The sequence below is a fragment of the Ochotona princeps genome, chromosome 17, assembly GCF_030435755.1.
Source record: "Ochotona princeps isolate mOchPri1 chromosome 17, mOchPri1.hap1, whole genome shotgun sequence".
In the NCBI taxonomy this organism is placed as follows: domain Eukaryota; kingdom Metazoa; phylum Chordata; class Mammalia; order Lagomorpha; family Ochotonidae; genus Ochotona; species Ochotona princeps.
The window spans coordinates 27,710,176-27,737,287 of NC_080848.1; the positions used below are offsets into that span (position 1 = coordinate 27,710,176).

At 50.0% G+C, this 27,112-nt stretch overlaps 1 protein-coding gene and 1 long non-coding RNA gene across 4 annotated transcripts in view; both read left to right on the forward strand.

Annotated features, from left to right (window-relative positions):
• The window catches only part of YPEL2 (yippee like 2), a 60,113-nt gene extending 55,383 nt beyond the window's left edge, over positions 1–4,730 (forward strand). For both annotated transcript variants that reach the window (XM_058676705.1, XM_004590970.4), the window contains exons 3-5: positions 344–387; positions 1,280–1,388; positions 4,038–4,730. In XM_058676705.1, the coding sequence (XP_058532688.1) occupies positions 344–387; positions 1,280–1,388; positions 4,038–4,127 (243 nt within the window). In that variant the 3' untranslated portion in view covers positions 4,128–4,730. The remainder of the gene's footprint in view (positions 1–343; positions 388–1,279; positions 1,389–4,037) is intronic.
• Positions 4,731–9,163: 4,433 nt separating this feature from the next.
• LOC131482417 (uncharacterized) overlaps positions 9,164–27,112 on the forward strand; it is a 44,841-nt gene continuing 26,892 nt past the window's right edge. Inside the window, exons 1-2 of one of the 2 annotated variants that reach the window (XR_009246977.1) lie at positions 9,164–9,881; positions 11,861–11,959. This is a non-coding gene — a long non-coding RNA (uncharacterized LOC131482417). The remainder of the gene's footprint in view (positions 9,882–11,860; positions 11,960–27,112) is intronic. The other variant, XR_009246978.1, reaches the window with a different exon arrangement.

The following is a 27,112-nucleotide window of genomic DNA, read 5'->3' on the forward strand; positions in this document are numbered from 1 at the left end:
TTTTGTCTCAGGTAGATGTGTCAGGCAGAGTTGGGAGGAAAGAACAAGTTTGTAAACAACCCAGTGGGGCCTGGGTTTGGGGACTTTTGTTCATTTTCTCTCCTGGGCTGCTGGGCACAGTCCCCAAGTGGGCCAGTGTGAGGGCCAGAGCTCTGTTATCTCTGCCCTGCCCTCCCCCCATGCCATCTGGCAGCTAGACCGTGATGTGAGCTGGCTGTGTGGTCCCTTTAGCCTTGTCTGTCCTGGAAGGTCACACTTGCGGGTTGACTGGGGTTGGGTTGCCGAGCCATGGCTGCAGTGGATATGGATCTCTAACAATCAATTTGTTTTTCTTGCATTTCAGTCGTTCCAGGGAAGTCAAGGACGAGCATACCTTTTTAATTCAGTGTGAGTGTCTCTAACCGGTCTCTGTGTGGCTTGGTGCAAACTGAGGAATTGGGGATAAACAACCCTTGGTGACAATTCAAGAAAGGCAAGACCCCTATGGAGCATTGCTCTCCACATCTGGGAGACCCTTGCTTTGGGGGAACGTGGGTTGGCAGCACCTCTGTGCCTGGCAATGCTGCCTTTCCACGGGCGCATTAGAGAGGATGCCCAAGAGTTGCTGAGAGCGGGCCTTGGCAGGAAGATCTCCCAGCCAGAGCAGAGCCGAGTCCTCCAGGAGGGGAAGCCAGGATGAAGCAAAGACACCAAGAGCTGCCTGAGGACAGACGAACGGAGGGAGGGCTTGAGCAGCTCCCTGAGGGTACCTGTGTGCCTCACCCTTGGGCCTCCCTGGGCACCAGGTTATAGCCTCTTGCCGGGGGTGGGGAGGAAGGGTATTCATGCAACCTGGCAACCACGAGACCTGGAGGCCAAGTGCGCTCAGGGCACACTCCTCCTTCCTGGTGATGGGGCTGGGACTGTGCTGTCAGCCTGGCTTCCAGAGGCCATCCCCAGTGAGCTGTGAGGATGTCTGTGTCTGGCTGCAGGGCTCATAGAGTGGGTGCCAGTGTGTCCCCCTGAAGTCATAAAGCTGAAAACATGCCTTAGAAGGGACATCTTTGCCACAAGTTTCTTAGTAGCCCCATGGAATCAACTTACAGATATAAAATTCATTCCAATTGAGCTGTTTCCATGTGGCTGCCTTTTGGGGAGTGTGGCTGGTGACAGCTTTAAACCCCAGGCTCTCCTCAGGGCTGACTCGCCCCCAGGGCAGCCTTTCCCAGTTCATTCTTGCTTGAACAACTGGCGACTAACAGTGTGCTCTCCCTCTCTCTCTCTCTGTCTCTTGGCGTAGAGTCAATGTGGGCTGCGGGCCTGCAGAAGAGCGAGTGCTGCTCACGGGACTGCACGCAGTCGCAGACATTTATTGTGAAAACTGCAAAACCACCCTGGGCTGGAAATATGTAAGTACAGAGAAGTCTGCCTGGTAGGGGGCTGGGAAGACCATAGCCACGAGTCTTCCACTGCATGACTGTTAAAAACCAGCATTGCAACAAAGTGAGAGAGAACAGGCTCATTCACCAAATGGCTGCTCTAGCCAGGGCTGGACTAGGCTGAAACCAGGAGCCAGGAATTAATCCTGGTCTTTCACATGGGTGGCAGGGGTCTTCCTCTGCTTTCCCAGGCCCATTAGCAGAAAGCTGGATCTGAAGCCAAGCAGTTGGATTGAACTAGTGCTCTGCACTTCAGAGAATGTTCCCTTCAATCCCCCTCCCCCGATCCCACCCCCACTATCTATTGGTGCATTCCATTCTTTATTCTGACTCACAACTATGCTGAAAAGTAGGGTTTAGTCGCCCAGTTTTATAACTGATGGAACAGAAGTGGCAAAGTGCTTGCCCCCAGCTGAGAAGCAGTAGGCAGGGACTCGGGAAGCATACTGTTAGCCCAGGGACATCAGTTGGGACATACAGCAAGTGCTCCTGTCGTTTGGGAATGTTGAACTATTTTTTCAAGATTTTTTTTTTTTTACTATTTATTTTTTTAATTGGAAAGGCAGATATACAGCGAGGAGAAGAGACAGAGAGGAAGGTCTTGCGTCCGATGGTTTACTCCCCTAGTGGCTGTAATGGCTGGAGCTAAGCTGATACTAAGCCAGGAGCCAGGAGCTTCTTTAGGGTCTCCCAAATGGGTGCAGGGTCCCAAGGTACTGGGCTGTCTTTGACTGCTTTTCCAGGCCACAAGCAGGGAGCTGGATGAGAAGCAGGGTTGCCAAGATTAAAACTGGTGCTCATATGGGATCCCAGCACATTCAAGGTGAAGACTTTAACCACTATGCTATTGTGCCAGACCCATTTGTTTTTTTGTTTTTTTGTTTTGTTTTGCTTTAATCAGAAAGGCAGATATGCAGAGAGGAGATACAGAAAGATCTTGCATCCCTGGTCCACTTCACAAGTGGCTGCAATGGCTGGGAATTGAGCTGATCCAAAGCCAGGAGGACACAAGAGCTTCTTCCAGGTTTCCCGTGCAGGTGCAAGGTCCTAAGGCTTTGGGCCGTCCTCCACTGTTTTCCCAGGCCACAGGCAGGGAGCTGAATGGTAGGTGGAGCAAACAGGATACGAACTGGGAACCATATGAGATCCTGGCAATGCAAAGCAAGGATTTTAGCCATTAGGCTATCACGCTGCCTCCCACCCCACTTTTTTTCTCTTCTTGCCAGCCTAAACAATAGGTCTTATTCCTAAACCATATTGCTCTGTTGTCACACTCACACACTCGGGAATGAATAACACAGTGTCAGGGAATCATTGCAGAACCCACAGCTCTCCCCCGATTTCCCTCCCAACTCATCTCCCCCTTCCATACGGGGGACTGGTTTCTCTCTCAGTAGGAAACTCAAGTTTGCACTTCTTTCCTGAAACCCAAACTCCAGAAAACAGTGTACGTATTTGACGCCCAGACCCCACCAGCTGTAGGTTGCCTGGCTCTTTACTCATCTGGGGACCTCAGGAGGAAGAACGAACCTCCACTGCCTCTGCACACTGAGCTTAGCCACATGGTGACTCCTGGGACCAGAGCTTTCTACTGAGGCACCAAGGTTCCTACATCTTTGTTTCCATAAATAACACAGCACCCCCTACTCATGCAGAACTTCTCTGCATGGCCTCATTAGCTGGGAGAGCTCCCAGGGCCTGGGTGAAGTGGCTCATGTGGGCTTCTCCCTCTAGGGGCTGGGAAGCAGATGGGGCTTGCAGGCTGCAGGTTTCCCCAGCCTGGGATATTTGCAGCTCTGTCTCCCTGGAGAGAGGCCAGGAAAGAAAAACCAGGCTTGACACACTGGGCAGAAAAGGAAACTGAAATAAAAGGCCCTCCTGGCCCCCACAGGCCTTTATTCCTCTCCTGCGTGTCTTTTCTCCACACCAAACAACAACTAGACTTGCCTGTGTTTCCAGAACATAGCCAGAGTGACACCTAAACTTTATGGAGGCATCCACTGGACAGGCTACCTGTCAACAGCAGTGTGCAAGGTGCTCTAAGGTTATTGACGTGTGTGTGTGTGTGTGTGTGTGTGTGTGTGTGTGTGTGTGTGTGTTATACCGGTTTGTTCAGCAGTTATTTACTGAAGGTGTGTTATGTGCCTGGCCATCTTCCAGGACTCAGTCAATGAGCAGAACACCCAAATCCCCAGCTTCCTTGACGTTTGTGGGGTAGTCACAGGGAACAAATAGTAAACAAAATAAAAATTCAAATAATCACATATGTTGGAAAATGATGAAAAAAATAAAAGCAGCAGGGGTGGAATGGGAAGACCCAGGGGTGCTTGCGTGGAAGATGGGATTGATTTTAAGTGGAGCGAGTGGGAAGAAGCTTGGAGAGATGGTGCCATTTGAGTGGACTGACCGGAGCGGAGGTCCTGAGGGATTTCTGGGATTGCCTCAGGTACCAGCAGTTGAGTGAGAGGGACACAGCATAAGTGCTTTGGTGGTGGAAATTCTGCTGGCGCGGGAGTAAAGCTGGGCCCAGGCCTGACTGGTCAGTGGCAGCGTTTGCCACTGTGTTACATGAGTTGCCCTCTTGTGTCAACTCGGTGTCCTCTGCTCTGTGTTTCCTAGGAACATGCTTTTGAAAGCAGCCAGAAATATAAAGAAGGCAAATACATCATTGAACTAGCGCACATGATCAAGGACAATGGCTGGGACTGATCAGCAGCCACCCACCCCAGTGTCCGTGTGAACGCCATCCAACCGAACATTCTACCCAAGCGCGAGAGAGTGACTGAACACTTGGTTCCATCCACTGAGGGGCCTTGCCATCTGGGGCACCCTCTCACCCGGACGCCATCTTGTTGGTGACTGGCCTCTAAATCGCTGTCTCTGTCTCTTTGCTTCGTATCTGTTTGTGAGTTGATTCTGGCTTCTCTCTGTTCTAGTGTTGACTGAAAACAAAAACATCTACAGGAACAGATCCCAGCCCACCCTGATCAGGGCCCCAGGGCCCCCTGAGCAAAAGCAGCCTGGTGGCTTCTGTCTGGGAGGAAGAGGAGGGGAGGCTGGAGGCCCCCAGGGGTGGGCGGAGGGCGGAAGGCAGAATAAAATCTCACCGAAATGTGAGCTTGAAATGATAGACTTGTCTAAAAGGACAAAGAGGAGAAAAAAAAAAAACATACCTCACATGACTGCATTCTCTCTGACACCAGGTGTGTCAGGTTAGCAGCAGAGCACAAGCCCTCATGATTCAGGCAGGCAGGGCAAGAGCTGAGCCGGGAGGGCCCTGGCAGCGGCGAGCAGGCGAGCAGGCGCTCCCACCTTCCCAGACACTCGGATGGGTTTTGACAGCTCCGAGGCCTCCCTCAGTCCCTGAGTCACCCTCCTCGCTGCCCCAGCCACTGTAGGCGAAGGGGAGAGAGGAAGACCATTTACAGCGGGCACGGGATCCAGCTCTCCCAAAGGCTTTGGCCAGCAGCCAAGTCAAATGAGTAATCGAGGAGAGCAGGGAACAAAGAGAATCTGCAGTTGGGGAGTTCTTGGAGAAATGGCTCAGTATCTGAGCCAGGGAAATAAAAATAGAAGCAGTTGTTAGCAATCCTATCAGTCTGACCTTGTTTCTGACCCTTAATAAGCGCAATGTGGCAAGGCGGTGGGGGGGTAGGGACCATGGAAGGAATGACTGAGATCTGAGTTACGGTACAGGCGAGGTTAGAGGGAGCCTCTCGCCTCTTCGCATGCGCAGTGACATCAGTGGGAGCAGTGATTCTTTGTTCCTAAAGTTTCTGGTGTTTTACTCTAGTTGTATCACTGTGGTATGTGGAAAGCGAGGCCTCCAGGCTTAGTGTTAACATGGCTGGTGGATTCCTGGTGTGCCCTCCGTTCTTGGATCTGAAGAGCTCCTATCAGGTGATCCAGTCATGGGGAGGGTTTAGATCCCAGTATGCGCCACCCTGCCCTGTAACTCTTGGTTACATTAGGGAAGTGGAGAACAGATGCCTGCAAGACAGCTGAGAGGAATCCAGAGGTTGGCCCCATTTGATTCACACAGTTCAGCCAGTGCAGGGCTTGTGGCTGAAACTCATTTAGCTGAGTTTGTTAGCTGACTCGGTGTCAAGACCTCCATGTTGGGTGATTTTCAGCATGTAGTTCTCGGCACAGGCTGATCCTATAAAGGAGCGTCCCTCATAAGTCTCATAGCAAAATGAGGTCATGGAGGGAAGAATCTGATGCCAACCCCCCAGTACACTTTCAGGACATGCATCTGCAGCAGAACCCGATTCCCAGAGGGAGGGAGTCTGCAGTCGAGACGCATTTTCTGTGTCTCCACGTGCTGACTAGAAGATAGGAACTGCATGCTCGGTGCAGACAGGAAGCAGGGCAGTGCCCTGGTTAACAGTGTTCCACCTCCGTGTGGCCAAGAATCCTTAAGGATAGAACTCCATTCTCCACGGTCCCTTTTCAGAACTTTCCAGTGCTTTTAGTAGCCCTGGGGGATAAATTGTGCTCCCCACTTTCCTGCCAGGTAGACTGAGGCTTCAAAGTGTTAGTTTTGCTCCCAGCAATAACAATTCCTTTGTCTCCTAGCCCCAAATTCCTGATTTAACAAATAATGTATTTTTTGTTTCACTTTGACATTCCTAAGCTGGCTTACCAGCCAGACACCATGGCTGTTCCCCTTCCTTTCCCTCCTGGGGGAAGAGGTCATCATGTACACCTTTTGTATAAAGCCTTCCTCAAGGAAAGTCCTGGCTCAAAATGGAATGTGGGGGTGTGGGGTACCCCAGAGTTTCCAAGGGGAAGAGAGGCCACTGTGCCACTGGTCTCCCTGGAGATGAGGCCTTGGACTGGTGTATGGATCAGAGCAGGCTCCTATCCAGACCCAGGTTCTAGTTTCTTCCAGTTACTGTCCTTTGGGCACCCAATGGGTATCCTTTGTGATGTGAAAGGTATGAATGTTGGTTTCTCTGTAAGTAAAGGAACCAAACCAAACCAAACCAAACCAAGCTCATTAGGCTTCCCTTGTATCAGTGAAACCCAAAGTGCTTCTTAGACCTGTAACTGCATTCATGGCTTGTCTGACGTGATCAGTATTGCAGAGGCCACAGCTCGTGTCGTGTCATGGCGACTCATCCACTCCTGGCCTCGGTCAGATCCTTCTTTCATCTCCTCACTAAATTATCAAACTCTGAGCATAACCAAAGACCTCATCCATTCCCCCCAGGCAGGTTCAGGGATGGGAGTTGGCTAACAGAGTGCTTGGGCAGGAGTGTGGGGAGTAGAGAAAGGGGTCAGGTAGATGTGAGAAAGGGAAAGGCATTGAAACTATACCTCAGCCAGCAGCTGCCTTCATTTCAAACTGAAGTCCAGCCGGCAGACCCCATAGTGTCATCTCCCCCCTGCTGTGCCACCCCAGGTCACACGGCCTCGGCCATCCCAGAGACCACCCCCAGGAGGACAGTCTCGGGCTGCTGATGGATGGAGTTGACCTGAATCAAAACAGCCAAAGCTGATGCCCACGGTTACCAGCTGGCCCTGAGGGCCCATGCCCTAGCTCAAGTGACAGTAAGGCCATGTAGTTAGAGTCCATCTTTGCTGGTGGATCAGTGTGTGGGAAAGAGGTGTCCCCATTAGAAGCAAATCTTCAAGTGGAGATATATACATACATATATATATATATAAAAGTTGCTTGTGAAATATACTTTTGTAAATAATATTTAATTTTTTAAATAATATATTTGGTGCTGTTTTCTCAGATCCCCTGAGAGCACTTTTTATTTTCATTTTTAAATTCTATGGTTTTCTCCCCACCCCCGTGCATTTCTCAAAGTATTTTAAGGGAAACAGTGATCACCAATAGGCTTTAAAAGCGAAACAACTCTCATTGTGTCCTTGTGGACCGAGGCTTTAAAGCAGTGCCCTCTGCATGTGCCCCCCCCCCCGGGGACAGACTCTACAGTACCTAACCAGATGAGACTCAAAATGTTTTCTTGCACCAATATCAGCTAGGAACGAAATAGAATCAATTAAATTGTGTAGGAATAATGTAGAGTGGTTCCTTTGCTTGGAAGAATTTCCAACAAATTGGAATCGTGATTTTTTTTAAGTGTGTGTGTGTGCGCGTGTGCAAAACACTTTGGATTGTGCCTCCTGTGTTTGTTGTTATCGGGGACACTATAACTACAGTTTACAGCTCAGAAAGGTTTTCTAGGTTTTCTCCCCATCATCTTTATTTCTGAGCGGATCAACAGCATGAGCCTGGAGGGTCTGTTTTCTCTGAGCGTGGGAAAACATGCTGGGCTGCTCCTTTCTTGCTGTGCTCAGCTTGAACAGAGAGAGGGGAAACTCTGGTTGTGAAGGTGGAACAGCAGTCTGTCCAGGCTGGGCTTGCACCTGTGATGGGCATGTCTTCATGGCTGTCCCAAAACCATTGCCTGATGCAGGAGCCATAGCATGTCTAAAAGAACATCAATAAAATTATATCCATACCTTAGAGGTAAACCATTTTCTTTGGGTGGTGGTGTGGGGAGGTTGTATGTTGAGTTCAGATTGCCCTGGGTGCAGGCAGCGGGAGGCTGGGAAATCACACGTGGAGCACAGCCTACTTACATGTCCTACAAGAACCTGCCTCCAATGAGAAGACAGGCTAATCAACTTGTAGGAAGTCTGGCAGTCAAAGCTGGAGCCACGAAGAATCAAGCGACTCTCCCTGGTCACCCCAGGGCCTCGTGTCCATGTGTCATCTTCGTTCACCGCCAGCAGAGACTGTCCTTGAATACAGAATCTGTGTTGATGCTTGTGTTTACAAACTGTGTTCTTTGGGTTTTTCTTGTTGTTTTGTTTTGTTTTGTTTTGTTTGTTTTCTTTAGTGACATTCTCCAGGTCACTTTGCTCCAATAACAACGGTGATTGTTTTCAATAATCTGTCCTTCTCTTGTATTTGTACATAGAGATTCAGTATTAAAGTGCATTGTTTCTGTCCTATTTCCAATCTGTGTTGGTGCTCATTTGAGAAAATAAAGTTTTCAAATATGAACTGTTTGGAGAGTCTCTGTCTTTATTGACCCTGACTGCTTTATCTTTGTTCTTCTTCAGGAAGTACTGACATAATGGATTATGGTTGTCTGTCTAACCCAGTCAGCGACCTGGGTAGTTATTTTTCCCAAGGGCGATCAGTGAATGAAAAGAGGACCTCCCACTTCTCTATGAGCGTGGTCCTGGCTTAGCTATCAGAAGTGCACATGTGACCTTGACCCGGTCCTGGGGACTGAACCCCACTGCCTCCCACCACTCCTGTTTCTCCGACGTCCACCAGCTCTTGGTGGAGAAGCACTTGTGTTCCAGAGACAGCAAGATTCGGTGCCCATGGGATGCTTTCATCTGACTGGCTCACAGAGGGGGTTGAGCCACCAGTTGCAGGGAAAATCGAAATCCAGTCTTCTTACTTGTTCAAGTGTTTTATCAATGTGCTTCACCCTCTCATGAACTTGGACAGCCTCCTTGTTGCCCTTGCAGCTGCAGTTTGTCTGGATGTGTGCCTGAGTGTGTTAGCCTTCTGTAACCTGTCTTGCTACAGTGGATGTGCTGCCTGTAGACAAGGCCAGGAGACATGTATGCGATGCGAGATACCCAGTCTTGGGCTGGTAGTCCCTTGCCCCACTCTCACCACCACCTCACCACCTCCACTGGAGCTGTTCAGGAGGCCGGGCTAGGGTGAGAGGTCAGTAAGCACAGGTGTTCCCGTGGCCCCTGGCTTGTACCTGACCCAGACTGGTTGGTATTTTGTCCGAGCGACCTGGTCCAGGGGCGTCATAAGGAGGCATTTCCTCACACCATCCCTAGGTACTCTCATGTTCTGGAGTGTAGCACTGATAATCTGTCGCATGTCATGGCTGTGACCAAGTCAGGCCATTACCTGTCTGACTTTGCAACCTTGAGTTCTCACCATGTTCCCAATTTTCATCTCTTTCCTCCTCATTGTTAAAATATCTAGTATGGTTTCATAGTTCACTTCCCCTGTCTGCCCACCTTGATGACTAAATGAGTAGGCGCTTGTTCTGAGGAGGCAAATTAGAAAATCAGCGTAAAGAACATAGCTACCTGAAAAGTATTGTGTGTTCTATAACTGGGCTTAAACTGGGATTTGTGGCTTAATACTCTGCTGGATTATGTATGTAATCCTTGGCACCTCCCATTAATAGTGGATGATGACTAAATGCTTGATGGACATTGAATTAATGGGGATGGTAGCGAATTAACAGCTTTAAAAAATCTCTTTAAAATGTTAATATGCCTGAGAATGGAGAATATAACATACGTGTTTCCCACACCAGGTAAATGACTAGACCATTAGTGATGCTTGTGATCTGCATTTTCTTATTCAACAGCATCTTTGGACGTGTGATTACGTGCCTACTCTGATATGGAAATGAACCACCAAGAGCGGAGTATCAGCAGTCCTCGTTATACCCGGTGGGTTTTATGTGTCCTCATCTCTGCTGGCCAGGGCTGCAGCCACATCAGCCCAGACCCTCACAGGCAGCCCTTCTCTGCAGAGTCAATTCATCCAGCCCTTTACCTGACTCCTACCCTGGGACCGGACGCAGGAAGTGGAGTACCTGGGTTCAAATACTGATTGCCCTTCCTAGAGAGCATTGGTCGGTGAGAGGCTCAGCCCAGGGCCCAGCACCTAATGAGAACTCAGCGAAACAACTGACCCATCCCTGGTCATGCTGGTTTTGCATTGAGAAGTGGGATGAAGAAGAGCATTGTATTTGCTTTCTGAGCATTACTTGCCACAATCATCACCCATTTTACAGGAGAGAAAACCGAGGCTTAGAGTTATAAATAACAAGCCTGTTAGAAGAGTTGGGGTTTGAATTCTGGTTCTGAGTGGAAGCCCACACCCTGCTGGTGGCCCCAGTCTGCTATGAACACCTACAAAATAGAAGCCTTATTGGGGAATGTGAAAATAGATCCATGGTGTCATGGCTACTTGGTTCCCTCACATTTCATTACTTTCTTTGACTTTTTTTTTTGTCTCTGCTCTAAGAAAAATTCTAGTTTTTGAGGACCTGGAGGCAAAGCGCTTAGAATCAAGGAAGGGTTGAACTGTATAATGTCTTAATTTTTTTTTCAGAATTTCGAATCCATTTGTTGAACTATGCTTTTGTGTATCAAGGTTTATTTATACAAAGGCAGAGCAACAGCAAGAGTTTACTTGTACTTGTAATGAAATGCCCACATTGTCAGGTTTGTTCAGGCAAAAGCCCAGGAGCCAGAAGCTCCATCTGGGTCTCCCAAATAAATAGAAAACCCAGTACTTGAGCCATCATGGGCTGTGTTTAGGCACATTAGCACAAAGCTGAGACCTGGACCAGCATTATGACATGGCAGTGTGAGCATCCCAAAAGCAACTTACCCTGCTGCACCAAAGCACCAGCCCCTGATCTTCCATTTGTTTCCTTTTGCAGCAGATAAGAGATAGTGCTTTCAGTTGTCCAGAATGACTTAAAAAGATATAGGTCCAATTTTTCCCATGCAGAAGTCACTAACATGCCCAGTGCTAGATGGTGTCTCACAGCGGCCCCAAAAGGCTGAGTCTCCAGACCAGCTTAGAACAGGCCCAAGGGGTGAAGCTCACAGCACAGGACCACATTTCTAGTTTCCAGGTGATGTGGACCATTTTAGTGAGAGAACACCTAGACAAACCCAAGTCCCCAATGCATTCACAAGTTATTTGAGCGCAATGGCAGAATGACAAATATTTACTTTGAAATAAAGTAATATTGGAGTGGGCATTGTGATTATGGCACAGTAGACCCATATTGGAGTGTTGCTTTCAGTTCTGTCTGCCCTGCTTCTGATCCATTTTCCTGCTAATCATCCTGGGAGGCCGCAAATGATGGCTCAACTGGTCTGGTCCCTGCCAACCAGAAGAGAAACACAGATTGAATTCCAGGTTCCTGGCTTTGGCCTGGGCTGGTTGTGTCTGTTGCAGGCACTTAAGGAGTAAACTAGTGGCCAGGAGATTCTGTCTGCCTCTGCTGCTGCTGCTCTATCATCCAAACAAAAATAAGTATTTAAAATAACATTCATGATCTATCCCAAGCTCAGGAACTCAGAATTTAGCGGCCAGTGGGAAGAACTTCAGCTGGAGTGTAACAGATGGAGATGTGAAATTTGCAGGCTTGTACATTTGCTACTTTGAGAAAGTTGCGGCTATGATTGGGGCTAGTCTCCATCATGTGTAAGCTGAGAATAAGCAGCCTTGGCAGAAGCTATCGTGAGGTCAAATAAATGAACAGCCATCCAGTACACAGCACAAATAGACCTTAGCAAGGGTTGCTTGACTTTCTTTTTGCTGAGTGACTGGAATTTGTTATAATGAGTTGCTGGCACAGGACATTTGGGAGCCAACATTTGTCCCTCTAACCACTCCTTTTCTACAGAAGCACCTGACACAAGACAAGTTCCGTAGCACCTGACACAAGACAAGTTCCGTAGCACCTGACACAAGACAAGTTCTGTAGCCTTGGCTTCGCAGCATGGTGAGTTGCAGCAAGTGGGGCTTAAACCCAGACCACTCAGCTTCTAAAGATGAGTGTAAGTTTAGGGAAAGAAGAGATAGGTGTGCTGGGGGAGAGGGGTGGCTTCAGCTAGGGAAATTATCCCTCAATTTGACAGTGGCCACCTCATGTGGTCTTTGATAAAGCAAAATCTGCCTATTTCCTTGTGCTCTGGACTGGTGTGCAGAAAGCCATGGATTTGCCTACCTCCCAGCTTCCCAGCCTCCCAGCCTCCCAGCCTCCCCTGGGCTGCCTGTCGCAAATTCCAAGCCACTTCTGTGGAGCAAGGCCAGACACATGGAGCCACCACGCTGTGGAACCAGGATGTGTTATTTATGACTTTAATAAGGGAGCCTCTTGGGAAAATTTTGGTTTCCCATTCCCAGAAGCAAAAGGGCTTCCATAGAATGTTCTTGAAATTTATTACTGTTTATGCTTCTTTCTGACCACATTCTTTGAGCCACCTTCACAGAATTTAAAAGGTCTCTTTACCAATGTAGAATAAGCTGTCACTGGTTTAGCTGCCTGTTTTGCCCCGGGCCAGCACACTATCAAGAATAATTGAAAATGTCGGCTGGGAAGAGCTGGGAAGACATAGACCTGAACTGCTGCCAGCCCAATGGAACCGAGCTTGGCTGGGTCCAGCTCCTGGTCCCTTATCGTCATGGTAGCCGGCAGAGCCGCACCCACATCTCCTGGAGTCACTCGGGCTTGAAGTCGTTTCCATGGAGACGAGACAGCACTAGCCCAGGCTTGGATTTCAGTTCGTTTTAGATCTCAATGATACTATAAAAGAAATGGTTTACCAGCAAGAATTTCAGTCATATGAGAGAGGAGGGAAGCCTCAGCAGGAGATCAAGGAGCTGCTGACCTTCTGGGGTCTCTGCTATGAAGGCCTCTCCTGCCCCTGACAGCAGCTTCCAGCTAACAAAGGTTGCGGGGTGGCGGGAGCAGTCGCTCACCATGGTAACAGGTGTGGACTTGTTGTTGGGTGCAGTGTATCAGGTATTTAGTCTCTCCATGGGGAGATACAGGAGCAGCCCTAGGGAGGCCTGCTTGAAGTGCCATGGGGCAGTCAGAACCCAGTGTTAGAATGGGAGGAGTCTTCCTGCCAGTGAGGGTGGAAGAGGCATGGGATCCCATTTCTTCATGGCTGGGTTTAAGTCCTTGGGTTCCTGTCCCAGCTCAACTCCTGATCCAAGCTTTCCATTCCCCTGGGAGGCAACAGTGAAGGCTCACTGAGGTTGTTGGGCCCCTACCACCACGTGGGTCAGCTAGATTGAGTTCCTGGTTCCTGGTTTTGGCCTGGTTCAGCCTCATTGTGCCATCTTATTTCTGGAAATGAATGTTTAAAAATATATTTGTAAAGGGCTTATTGGAGAGAACTAAGTGAAAAAATGCACATGAAGGGCTCAGGCAGAACCCAGAGCTAAAGCAATGTTCTCGCAGTTTCCTTGGCAGTGGTCACACGATGATGGCAACTATCCCTCCTTCTCCTAGTATACTTTCAAAACATTTTTGTTGTTGTTGTTTCTTTCCAGGGAACTTGGCAAATACTAAATGATTGGCAAAGACAATCCTTCACTTTTTTTTTTTTTCAACAAGTATTGATGAGCAAGGCGTTAGGCTAGGGATGAACAGACAGGAAGTACCCTCTACGAGCTTCCTCTGTGCCCTTCTGGAAGTACTGGGGGAGTGCATCATTGCTGGATGAACTAAAGGTCCAAGGTGACCCAGCAATCACTGTTTGAACTAGAAGGAGTAATTCTGCTTGAGGTTCCTCTTCCATTGGGTCCGTGCAGCTCTTGACCCAGGCAGGCCTCTGTTGTGGCCCTGACCCTGTGGCTTTGTTTATCTCCCCCTCTGGGGCCTCCTCAAGGCCTGGAACCCAGTCTCTGCACAGCTGCACAGACTAGCAACAGCTCAGTGAGTCTGATGGATGAATAATCAAAGTGGATGTCAGGATGGTCATCCATCAAAAGAATTACTCCTCTCATCTCCAACCCACAAGGAAGCTACTGGCTGAATGTGTATGTAAGAAAGGTTAAGAGGGTATTTCCATTGGAGCCTGGAAGATCCATGAAGCATTTAGGGAACAGGACAGGTAAGTAGAGCAGGTGTATGGTTCATGTGTCCAAGTAGGAATGCAGGCCTTCAAAGTGGTTCCATCCAGTTCACCCTAAGAACAAATGGCAGAGAGTCTAGGGTGACTGGCAGTTACTCATGCGACAGCAGAGATCTCTCAGCATGAGGTATGTTGGACAGAGAGCCTAAAGTCTGCAAGGCACAAATGAAAGTCCCTCCAGCGAGCAGTCAGAGGGTGGCATGCTCTGTGTTGTACAAGGAGAGTCCATGGGAGTACAGATTGGGCACTGGCAGTCTATGTGCCCACTTGGTTACCTAGACTGGGATCATGTTTCTGGTTTTCCTTTGTGGTTCCTCCAGGTTTAACTTCTTCACACCCAGGCTCCACTCTTTTGGCTTTCTTTCTGGCTCTCCCCTAAACTCTTTGTGACTCCCTTTCAAGGTTGGAGGTGGGGGAACACTGCTTTGATTTGCAGTGTTCTCCCCTAAACACTTTGTCCTGCCTACAGTACTTTAATCTCAGTCTTGATGGCCTTGAATTTTGAAACCAAAGATCCAAGGAGATACAAGTACTTTTTCAAATAAGATAAAATTTACATAATGTGAAATTCACCCTTTATGGAAAAATGTGCAGTTCTATGGGTTTTGACAAATGTAAATAGTTATGTAACCATCATTACAGTCAAGACAAGCTATCTCCATCACCTCAGATTTCCCCCCAGTTTCTGACAGCCCTGTTTGCTCTTGCTACATTTTTTTCTAGAATGCTGTGTGCTTTGTAGCCTTCTGAATCTGTTTTCTTTCACTTTGCATAGTGCCTCAGAGATTCATCCGAATTGTTGCATGCATCTAAGTGTTAGTTTTGTTGCTGAGCAGCATTGCATTGAATGAATATATCATTTATGTTTATCAGCAAGTAGACGCTTGTGTTATATCCAATTTCTGGTTATTTTATGGACATATTTTTGTGCATTTATTTTTTCCTTAATTATGTGTTTATTATTATTATTTTGGTTTCATGCTACAATTGCATAGGGTATGGGATTTCCCTCCCCTTCCCCAAAGTCCCAACCTCCGACTTTTCCCCTTATTATTACAATAGTATAGTCCTTCACAAGCAGTCATATGTCCATCAGTCTGTTATTTAAGCGTGTCCTGACATTGCTGGTACAGACAATGCCAGACAGTCCCGCATCCTAGGGTCAAGATACATCCAACAGTATTTATATAGTGTATGTATTTTCAATTTTCTTGCAGAATTGCTGGGTTAAATGGAAATATAACTTGTAAGGAAAGAACCAACAAACTATTTTTGCAAATAGTTGTACCATTTTGCTTTCCCACCAACAGAGATTAGAGTTCCACTTTATTCTATGTCATTGTCAGAACTTGGGATGGCCCATTTCTGTATTTTTCATTTTAATGATTTCCATTTTTCTCTTTCTGATTTCTGTCACATCCCTCCATTAGGAAGATGTACAAAAAAATCCTGTCTGACCAAATGAGACAAAATGCCAAGAGTTTTAAGGATAATTTTCCATTGTAGTTCAAACCTATTTTTTGCTTCATAAAACAAAACAAAACAAAACAAAAAAACGCAAGCATAAGAGTAGACACAGAGTGAGAGAGAAGGTACCGGGAGGAAGGACCAAGGTATGGGAACTCATTACTTTTCCAGTATGATTTCAGTTTGTCAGTCACAGGATACGAAACACACTCTTTGGCCAAGTTTTTCTGATTAATTGGTTGGGAAAAAATCTGCCTTTGCTCTTAGTGAAGATTACAAAATCGATCTCCTTTTGTTCTGTCCTGTTGCCTAGCTCCTTTACAAAATGTTACTGAGATAGCCACATGTAAGAAAAGCTGCACAGAGAGCTGCCTTTTTAAAGACCTTCTGAATGTGCAACTGGCAGTGGAGGACAACAGTAGAGGTACCTGAGGCCCTTACCCGAATCTAGAAAAGCTCCAGCCTCACTGCAGACCAGCTGCTCAGAGTTCTGTGCTGATATGCCCACCCGGGCTGCTGCAGGTACTCCCTTTTCTATTTCTCTTCATTAAACTTTGCTTCAGCATTCGAAGGGGAAAAACAAAGATGCTACCCTTGACCCAAAATTATGTTATCTCTTAGCTGCTCTGGGAAGTCATTTGACAGGAAGAGTCTGAATCCTTTTGAGAAATGCTCTTGTGCTTTTTTGTCACTCCCCCTTTGCTTCATTGACACACACATGCAGAAAGTGCCAAGTCTGCTGTGGTCCTGCAAGCCTCTATTCCCAATGGTGAATTGAAGGCCTGTCCTTCCGCTGTGTGTGGACCACCTTGGGGGCTCTGTTTACCCAGGGCTGCTTCTTGGGCTCGTGGGGACCTCCAACAGAGGAACAAAATGCCCACCGCTTCCCCCAGAGCCGGCTGTTCCATGTCCTTTTCATCCATGAGACGTGTAGCTGATATTCCCAACTGGCTACACTAGTCACCTCCTCTATCCCCGCTCCCCTAATGTAAGGAGCAACACAGGCCAGAGAGGTAGTGACTGTGAAGAACTCAGGCCATCTGATGACTTGCTGGTGACATTGGTGACACACATTCAGCTTCTAGGCAGTGAATGAAGACTGACAAGCAGAAGGCTACCCCTGGCTTCAGATCCGTTTCCCCCGCAGTCCTGTATCCAGGGGGACCCTGTGGGATGGCAGTTGCACAGCCAGCCACAGCTGACCACCGTGTTTGACAACCAGACTCCAGACATGTGGTTCCAAAAGCGATAGTGACACAATGGGGTCAAACAACACCGTGAGGAAAACAGCTGCTAAAAATAGGTTCTGAGCACTAGAAATGTGCCAGACACCAAATGTGCCCCGGGAGCCTGTTCATCAGTCACCCTATAAGGTAGGCTGTCAGGCAAACTACAAAGAAATCAGGCTGAGTGAGATGGGGACTTATAGTGCGAAAGGGCTCAGAGCCAGCTAGTACAGTTCTTCCTACTTCACCACTCAACATTCCGCCTTCACCCAGAGCTCCCAAAGCAGCAAAATAAGTAAGAGCAGGTGTCTTCGCAGCTGAGTCTTAAAGGACAAATAGAAGTTGCCCAAAAGATGAATATGCTGGTGTGTGTGTGTGTGTGAGTAGCATGCATGTGCACACTGCTGTACACACAGGGGGCTGGCATGGAGGGGAAAAGGAAGAGCAGATAGCACAGCCCCGTGCTCAGCCAGGGAGAGCTGGGCTCCAGGCAAACCTTGGATGGGGAGGGTGAGGCTGCATTAGGAGGGTGGGGCTGGGTCTTGGTGGTGCAGTGGTGAGTTTGGGTTTTAAATTAGAGGCAACACAAAGCCACCAAAGGATTTGAACAGAAAAATGACAAAGTCATACTGGCATTGCATTCTGAGCCATTCAGCTATGGCATAAAAGCTGGAGGGAGGCCTGCCCTGAGGCAGCACCTGTGTGGGTGGAGAGGAAGAGGAGGGACGAGTGATGAAGGAGGCAGAACTGGCAGGTCTGTGAACTGTTTGTCTATAAGGTTGCACTCTGGTTGCCATGGGATGATGTGTTCCCCCAAGTTCCCATGTGGACACTTAATTGCCAGTATGTGCTATGAAATGGAGGCTTTAGGAGGGAACAAGGGTGACAGATGAGTATCAGTGACCTCTGGATTCTCCTCCCCCTCACACCCCACATCGCTTTTCTTGGCCATTCTGCATTCTGCCAAGTGGGCAGACAGCCACAGGCACAGAGTCTAGTGGTGCCTGATCTTCAACTTCCCAGCTTCACAACAGTAGGAAGCACATTTCTATCCTTTGGGCCAGCTGGATTGGACTAATGCAGCAATTGACACACAGGCATTGGCCCCTGATACTCAGAGACAGTCTGACTTGGTCCAGTTACTCAAGCTGTTGGTTTCAGTCTCTCCATCACTGAAATGGGGGCTGGGGGACTTCCAGTGTGGGAGTGTGGTGCAGGTCAAACAAGATCCACACGCTTAGAATAATGTATGGCCCAGTGATTGCTCAACAGGTTTCTATTTTACGTTATTATTGGTGAGAGATAGGAAGGGCTCTGGCCTGAGCCCAGGTTTCCGACCCAGGTCACTGTGTGGATGTGCACTTTATGCAGGTCCCCTGGACCAAAGGATTGCCAGTTAGAGAGCACCTGCTAAGAGCAAGAGCATCCTGGGCCGACCCAAAGACACACACCTGGTAACCAAGACCCCTGGTTTGCCATGGATGCGATCAGTGATGCTCCTAACAGCTCCAGGAGCTCTAGAGCAGCAGGGAGACAGAACACAGTAAGTTCTCCTGTTATCAGCAGTGCCACTCTCCTCCCAGCTAACTAGGCTTCAAATTTAGGCAACATCTTTGATTCTTCTTTTTTCTACCCTACCCACTCCCTGTTGGGTAACTCCTATGCAATGCCTCTTAATTTAACTTCTCCAAAATATCTATCTCCACTCCACCAACTTTTCCCCCACTTCTACTGCCATGGCCTGGCTCAGGCCACCGTCGGCTTTTGCCTGTGCTCCTGCCATCACCCCCTTAACTGGTCCTCTCACCTTCACTCAACACCCCTTGCTGTACTTTTCCAAGAATAGCCACAGTGATCTTTTCAAAGTGTGAATCAGACCTTGTTGCTCCTCCTCTGTGATCATAGTGAAATTCAAGCTCCCGGAGGTCCAGTACGCCCTGCCCCCTGCAGCCTGTGACCCAGAAACACATGCATATACCCTCTGAGCCTGCAGAGCTGCAAGCTTGTTTCTGCTCAGGGTCTCTGAGTGGGGGTCTCCTCTGCCTGGCATATTCTCTCCCTGGGCTCCCCAAGCCCCCAGTTTATGTTTCCTCTCACACCAGTCTGGGCTCAGATGCCACCTCCTTCCAGGGGCCCTTGGCCACCCAACCTCAGCCCTTCCTCCTCCTCCGATTGCTCTTCATCCTGTTGCCCTGTTTCTTCTTTGCATCACACATCTGTCCCTGCCCACTCGTTTCCTTCCTTCCCTCCCTCCTTCCCCCCACCCCCACACCTGCTTCTCCTCTTCCTTGTCCTCTGCATGTGGCTTGCTTCCATGAAGGACAGGACTTTGTCTTGGGGCCTCTGTCTTGAAGTGCTCATGGTGCACAGTAAGTGCTTGTCCAACTTTTAAATTCAGGACTGAATGGGTGAAGTCTGTGTCATCCCAGGGGCAGCAGCACTGCTGCTGTGGGAGACGTCCATTCAGTGCTGCCATGATCCTGCACACAGTCAGCTGCTTGGGGTGCTGGCATGCCAGCATCTAATACTGGTGCAGTAAGATGGAGCACTGGTTGCTGTGTTTCTAATCCAGCTTCCTGCCTGGAAAGAGTCAGATAATGGCCCAAATACTTGGGTCCCTGTCATCTGTGTGGGAGACCCAGAGGAGGCCCCTGGTCCTTGGCTCTGGCCTCGCCCAGATCTGGCTGCTGCAGCAATTGGGAGAGTGCAGCAGCAGAGAGAAGATACTCAGTTTCTTTCTTCTCTTCACCTTTTCTCTCCCTTTCTTCCCCCCCTTCTCTCCTTCCCTCCTCTCAACTCTGCCTTTCATATATGTATCTATCTATATATATATTTAAACTCAATCTTATCTGACAGCAAGAGCTTGCAATAGACATTTCTCAGGAGTCTCATCAATCCAGGATTCTGCAATCCATTCCTTTTCCTGGTCCTGACAGGTCTTCTTGGCCATCATACAGATTAAAGTGCTGCTGTGACCAAATGGTTGGTGAGATGAGGACCTGCCTGCTGTTCTGTTTTGAAGTTAATTAATTTGAAAGACAGACACAGAGAGAGAGAGATCTTTCATTCACTGGTTCATGCCCAAATGCCTGCAACAAGAAAGGCAAGACAGGATCAGCCTGAGACCAGGAGCCTGGAGCTCCATCTGGGTCTTCGCTGTGAGTGGCAGCAGCCCAATTACTTGGGCCGTCATCCACTGTCTTTCCAGGTGCAGAAGCAGGGTGCTGGATCAGAAGCAGAGCACCCAGGAATCAATCCACCAGTCTAACACAGGACGCAGGTGACCCAAGGGGTAACTTAACCCGCTTACACTTCAACAGCTACCCCAGTGCCTACCCTTGTTAACTGAGCCAGCAATCACTAGTTAATGAGCGTGCCAAAATGTCCCTTGGACTATGTTATAGTTGATACGAAAATAAAGACTCCCCTGTCTCTTCCTGTCATCTTGGCTGAGGTAGGACTATCTCCTCGGACCAGAGGCCTGTGATTTGCACACACTAAGCCAGTAAGAGGAGAAAGAATTCAAACCCAGGTCTGCTGGCCCCCAGGTCTGGGCTTGTTTCACAATCCTGCAGAGGGCGACTCCTTCACCCAGGAGGTAGATGGCCCGATAGCCAGCCAGCTCATGCAGTTCAAGACAACAGCCCTGAGATAAAGAGTTACAGAAAGTAGGCTCTCTAATTAGCCTGCCGGCTTGGCAGGAAGGGACAGTCCTGCAGGCCCAGCCGTTTGGCTTCCAGAGTTTCAAGGGCAGGACCGTGGGGGTTCCTAGAGCATTGTGGAGCTCAGCTGTGCTGGGGGAGGACAGTGTTCCTACGATGAAGATCACCTGTGTGACTAGGGAGGGGACAGCATCAGGGACACGGGGGCAGAGGACATGGGGGCTGCAGATGAGGGAGGAAGATCAGAGATTGGTGCAACCTGACAGGAGACTGGCAAGTGGGGCTCTCCCTGTACCCCCAGCTGAGGTGACCTTAGATATTGAAAGGCACAGTTACAGTTCTGGGTCTTCTATGCATTGGTTCATTCCCCAAATGGCTACAATGGCCAGGCCAGAGCCAGGCCAAAGTCAGGAACCTCATCTGGATCATTCATGTAGGTGGCAGAGGCCCAAGCAAGCACTTTGAGCCCTCTTCTACTGCTTTCCCAGGTGTGTTAGCAGGCAGCTGGATCCAAAATGGAGCAGCTGGGTCTTGTACCAATGCTCTTATGGGATACTGGCATTGCTGGCAGTGGCTTTACATGCTATGCCACAGCACTGGCTCCAGAAAGAGAACTTATAGCTGGGCAGTAAGAGGAGACCCTCCTGGAGAGTTGCCACTGCAATTTCACCAAGTCTTTAGTTAAATGTCACCTACACAGGGAGGGCTTCCCTAACATCTTGCCTAAATCAGACAACCCCTTCCACCAGTGGCAGAAACTTCACCATTACTCTCTCTCTGCCTCCATTCTTGTCCCACAAGCACCACTCACACATTACAATAACGGTAGTTTTCACATTCGTTGTCCAGTTCTACTCCTAGGGTAGATGTCATCTTTAATTTATCAATGTACATTCCGATCCATCAGCAGTGCTGGTGCAAGGTCAATGTTCAACAACTGTTTGTTGAGTGACTGAAAAAGCAAATGGTCTTAGGGCACCCTGTACTGTGTGCTCACCTGCTCCCCCGTTTGCAGGGAGGCAGCGTTGACCAGGGGACAGGCCTAGGAGGGAGCTAAAGACCTCCCTGAAAAGGAGGGTTTCGGGGAAGGTCCTGCTCTCACCTACTGAGAATTGGGGCAGTCTGGACTGCTCTAATGGGAAGGAATCAAAGTCAGCTTCCCCCTGGGCTCCCTTCTCCCATGCACCTGCCCTGGTTGGCGCCCAGTGGGGGGTCATACATGGCAGGAAGGTCATGCTGGGGCTTGCCCCACTTAGTGTTGCCAGCTCTGGCTGCCTCCCATCAGATACATGTGAGCTTTTGGCAAGCAAGAAGCAAGCAAGCAAGAACAAAGTCCAACTGCCCCCTCCCCATCCCCCGCCTCCTCATCCCCCACCTCCTTCTCCTCTCTGAAGCAGTCTGCTGGGAGAAGCCACCAGCTCTGAGCAACAGAGATCCTTCTCTGTCTGCGATCTAATAATCAGGTGGCTTCTGGGGCCAGACCATTTCTTGGCAGGTCGAGAAACAGGGCAAGCGTACGTCTTTTTGGGCCTTCCTGATATATGGGTGGGTTTGTTCACCCTGGGGCCTGGCTGACCAATAACCTTGAAATGCGGCCAAGCCCTAACTCGTCCTGCCTCCATGGCGGCAGGACGAGTTAGGGCGGATCCCATGCTTGGGGCCGGGGACGGAATGATCCACTTCGCAGGGTGGCGGCTGTGGGGTGGCGCCTCGGCTAAGGCGGATCCGGCTAAGGGTTCCAGCCAAAACCACCCCGCAAGGCGGTGGGCGAGCCTTTAGTCTTCTCCACGCCCATGGAGCAACGATCCCTCCGGTAAACGGACCCCCATACGTTCGCAAACCATGAGGGCAATTTGGGAGCTGGACTAATCCAGCTCCGTCCTGCCTCTTAGGGCGGCCAGTGCACCAATTGGTGCCAGGCTCTGCCTGCTGGCCGCCCAGCGGCGAGCTCTGGGGATTTTATTATTTGTAATAGCTGCTCAGGGACACTCATGAATTAGGCCAACTTTAGTATAGGTGAAACATGAACTCCTGGCGACTGCCAGTGATAGGGACAGGTAACTGTTTGCGCTTGTACCTGCAGGTCTACTTTCATCGGGGATGCTGGGCCATGGTGTCTCTGGTAGAGGCCAAGACAGGAGAGGCCCTGAGACAATTGAGTCAGAACATTCACTGTCGGGTGCGTGATCTGCCGCCATGGAGCGGGCCATTTGGTCAGCGGGGGGGGGACACCCTAACTGGGTTGAGGTTCCCACCAAGGTCACGAGTTCTGGAATGGGGGCTGCGTTCTAGCTAGGAAACAGTCGTGGTCTCCCATGACTCTAGTATGACAGGGATTGGATGCACCGGGCTGGGCCAAACCCCAGCACCATCTGGTGTCCTGGAGAACCAGGGTGGATGTGGGACTGACTTGGCTAGGTTTCAATCCCCTACTGAGCCATGTGTGAGCTATACATGGGTATGGACGAGCCATGGATGGGCTGAGTCATCCAGCAACAGGAACCAGAGTGGGGTGAAAGCCAGCCATGAAAAGCCACTGTTCCTGCTAGGACAGAAGGTGAACTGAGAAGGGCTGGCTCATGGACCCCCTGGTATGCGCAAAATAAGCGCAAGAAGTATGATAGGAAACAGCCCCGAATGGGCCATGGAAAGTTTCCCATTGGCATACATTTGGCATGGGTCAGGGGCGGACCAGGCTGAATCAGTTCATGTCATCCACTGGCAAACCCGGGCACCGGAGCAGAGTGTGGGTCGGGCCAAGTTCGGTCGCGGCTAAAACTAGTGCATGATACGGAATTCCTGGGAGAGATTACCTGTACTGGATTGGAATGCAGCACCCAACCAACACGCGTGAGAACCAGGAAGGGAGAGGGTAGAGCAGCGGGGGGATGGAGGGGCTGGTCCCCTCACTGGACAGCTACTCTCATTGGATAGTGTGGGATGGGATGGGGACAGACCAGACTGGGCAGGGCTGCAACACCTGAGTGCCGCACGTGGACTAGTTCAGGGAAAAGCCAGGTTGGGCTGATTATTCCTGCCAGTTCTAGCATAAATTGGAGTGGGTGAACGTTGTTTGGGCTTAACCGCAGACAGCTGGCAGAAGCTGGCACTGGGGGCTAATTCTGTCAAGTCAAACCACAGAACCACCCAAAGAGATCATAAACCGGGGCTGAGAGAGACCCAAGAGGGAAGTGGTGGGGTTCCCCCTCTTGGGTCACTACTCCCACGAGAGGGCATGAAAACTAGGACGGGGGCTGGGGTGGCTAGAAGGAGAGGCACTCAGCAATATCCGTGAGGGCTGGAGAGTTGAACTGGTTGGAGGGAACTAAGCTTCAATGCCCATTGACAGGTACTGGAGCCATATGGGAAGTGGGACAGACTGGACTAGTCTGCTATGTACACTTGCAGACCAGGGTGAGAGGTGGGCCTGGTGGGGGTTATTGTGGGTCAACCCGACTGGGCTGCAGACCCCACTGGTTGATGAAAGAGTAGAGTGCATGCTGGGCAGAACCAGGCTGGACTGCAACACCCTTGGTTCCAGTGCAAGCCGGGACTGAGAACGGAGCCAGCCCAGCGATTGCAACCACCAACTGATTGTGGCGATGGACTATGCTGGAACCGGTGCTAGCTGGAACATGCGGGAATCTGATCTGGGAATACCTCTAAGTCTCTTTGGTGATCTCCCCAATCGAACTGCTGGACTCAGAGCCCTGGCTAGGAGAGGACGGAGGATGGAACAGGTCAATCAACCACCTCAGCTAAACGTTGGGCAGCGAAATACTGGGCAAACGAAGACTCCATGATGGACTGTGACAATCAGTGGCTTCTTCAATGACCTAATCGAGCTGGGAGGGATGTGACTGGCAGCGATCCATAACTGGAAGACTATAAAGACCACTTGAGCAAGTATCTCAGCATGCCACACATCTGGGACCTTGGGCGGGTGGGAGACTGGGTGGGGATTCTCCCTCAATATTCCCCTTCACCTCAGATATATAAATAATATAATAAAATATATATTTAATAAAAAAAAAAAAAAAAGAAAAAAAAAAAAAAAGAAATGCGGCCAAGCATATGTGGACTCCCTGTGGAGGTCCTCTGGCCTGGCGCTTGCCCAATCTTCAGGGTGTCCTTTGTGGATGAGCTATGAGAGATCTGACAGCCCATCCCTGGGGAAGACGCTTGCCTTTGGCTACCACTGGACCCATCTAGGGCCACACAGAGCCTGTAATTTGGGATTTCTAAACGGTCTGAATCCAGAGAGGGGAAACTGTCCTGCCTGTCCCACAGGCCTGCACCTGCAGAGACGTGGGCCATTCCCCCTCCCCCTCCCAGTCAGGGCTGAGAAGTCCAATCTGCCATCAGCACCCACCCTGTTCAGACCACCCAAGTTGCTCTGTGCAGGTGCCTTGTCCCTATAGGGTCTGAGAAGAGGTGGGCACAGGATGGGGCAACCCAAGTCGCTGCAGGGTTCACGCCACCAGACAAGAGGATGAGCCATGAGCATGAAGGCTCCGGGGAAAGGCAGATTAGCCTGCCTGTGGTCCCCCACCCAAACCAGGGGCAACCTTCTGACCTCCTGCCCCTTTTGAGGGGTTGGGGAGCCCTGAACCTGAAGCCTATGCTGTGTGGGTAGAGACCTGGCAGGCCGGCTGCACACTGGTAGCTGACTCGTTATTAGAGGCATATTATGAATCTGTAATCACGCTGTGCATGGATTTAGCCAAAGCAGTGGCTATTAATAGGGAGACGGAGAAAGCTGAGTCAGAAGGAAGCTGACCTAGGCTGCTGGGGAAAGCCCAGACACCTTGGCCTACAATCCCCAGAGAAGAGAAGGCAGCGAGACACCTGAGCTCATTCAGCCCTCCAGAGGAGTCAGCACTCTCTGGATTTCTTGAGTTTGGAAATAAAAGCTGAAACAGGGCCAAAGGACTACGTGGTCTTGTCTCCCAGATCCCTGGGGAGGCTCAGGCCCCAGGACAAAACGCTTGAGTATCTGTAACTCTACAGAGCTACTGGTCTCCCCTCCTGGGGTCATCATCAGTCCCTGTGGTCAGGCGATGTTTCTGTGGCCTCCTGCAGCTGAGGCACCATTACTGACCCAGGCCCTGGCTGGCTGGCCTGAGCTTCTCACAGCCAGACACATCCGAGGAAGGGAATCAGTTTCTGGGCAACTTTGCTGAGCCTAGGGGGTAGGGATGTTACAGAAAGGGGGACACGCTTTACTAAGGGCACAGGAAGCTTTGAGGGTTTTCAATGCACTTCTCAAGAAGTGAAGACATTAGTCAATCAGGAGACTTGCTGTCACATGGCAGCTGGATGTGAGGCAGATCCCTCTAAGAGTCAGACCTGGTATATGCCACAGTTGAAAGTCTGCTCTGGACTCCGGCCCAGCCACTGCACATGTGCTTCCCACGAGCTGCTGCTTCTCGGCCTCAGCAGCCCAGCCCAGGGAAGCATCACCCCTCTCTGTGGCCTCGGCGACTTGGTCACACTCAGGGGACACAGGGAGGGCTTCTGTCTGATCCTGGGAGAAATGCCAGGCTGCAGTGAGCTGCCTTCACACCTGAGGCATACACTGCTTCTTCTGCATGTCTTCTGGAACTGGCTGTCCCCCACTTTGCCCCCTCTTTGGGACTGTGGCTGTGGCCAAGGGGATAAAGGCCGTGGCTTCGCAGCTGTCACTGTCCCAGCCCCGCTCCTGATTGCAGCTTCTTACTGATGTGCACCCAGGGAGGCAGCCAGTACTGGGTCCCTGACACTCACACTCCCTGCTCCTGGCTTTCGCCTGGTTAAGTTCCAGCTTGTTGCAGGCATTTGGGAGTGAACCAACAGATGGAAGTTCTCAGTCTTGAGCTCTTTGCCTATGCTCCCAATAAATAAACAAATAGCATTATGTATTTTTAAAAGGAGGGGTTCTCCTCCTGACTGTCGTGTGGTTCTCTTACTGAACTTGGAAGTACCCAGGCCGGAGTGCCGAGAAATGCGTGGGGGACAGACTTCTAGCCCTCAACAATCAGATGTTCCCAAACCCAGAGGCAGTACCCAGCCGGGCCTCTGGGAGTGTGTTCATCATTTTCTGGCCATTCCATGTTCATCCTCAGGGAGTGCAGAGGGACTTCCAAGCCCTCAGGCTATCAGCGGTCATTTGGGGGTCTGCTGGACCCGTCTGGTCAGTCCCTACCCTCCTCTTTTGAGAGGCAAATAGGTCACCAGCTGTACCATGCAAGAGTATCCACCTCCCAACAGCTGCCTCCTCTGGCTGGAGTCAAGGTTAATTCACTTGCACTGGACCTCGAACTAGGTCATCCACAAGCCTGCCCTGGTGCCACAGGAGGAGGGCATTTCCAGACTGTTGCGCGGTGTGCCGCCCTACACGGGGGCAGAGTCAGGAGATGCTTCCCTTTCGTGTGGGATTGTCTCTCCTCTCCTCTTCCGGAGAGGTGACCGTTTTCAGATCTGTGGGTGGGGAGGAGAATCTTATCTTCCAAAAATAATCTCTTTCTGCAGTGGTGTTTGAAGCTGGACCAAGCGGCCAGCGCTATTTTTACTCAGCTTGCACTTCAGGGTGTAAATAGCAACTCGGGCTGTTTTTTTCTTTCTTCCCACAGCTGACAACAGAGTCAGTCTCCTGCAGGCAGAAGCACGCTGGCAT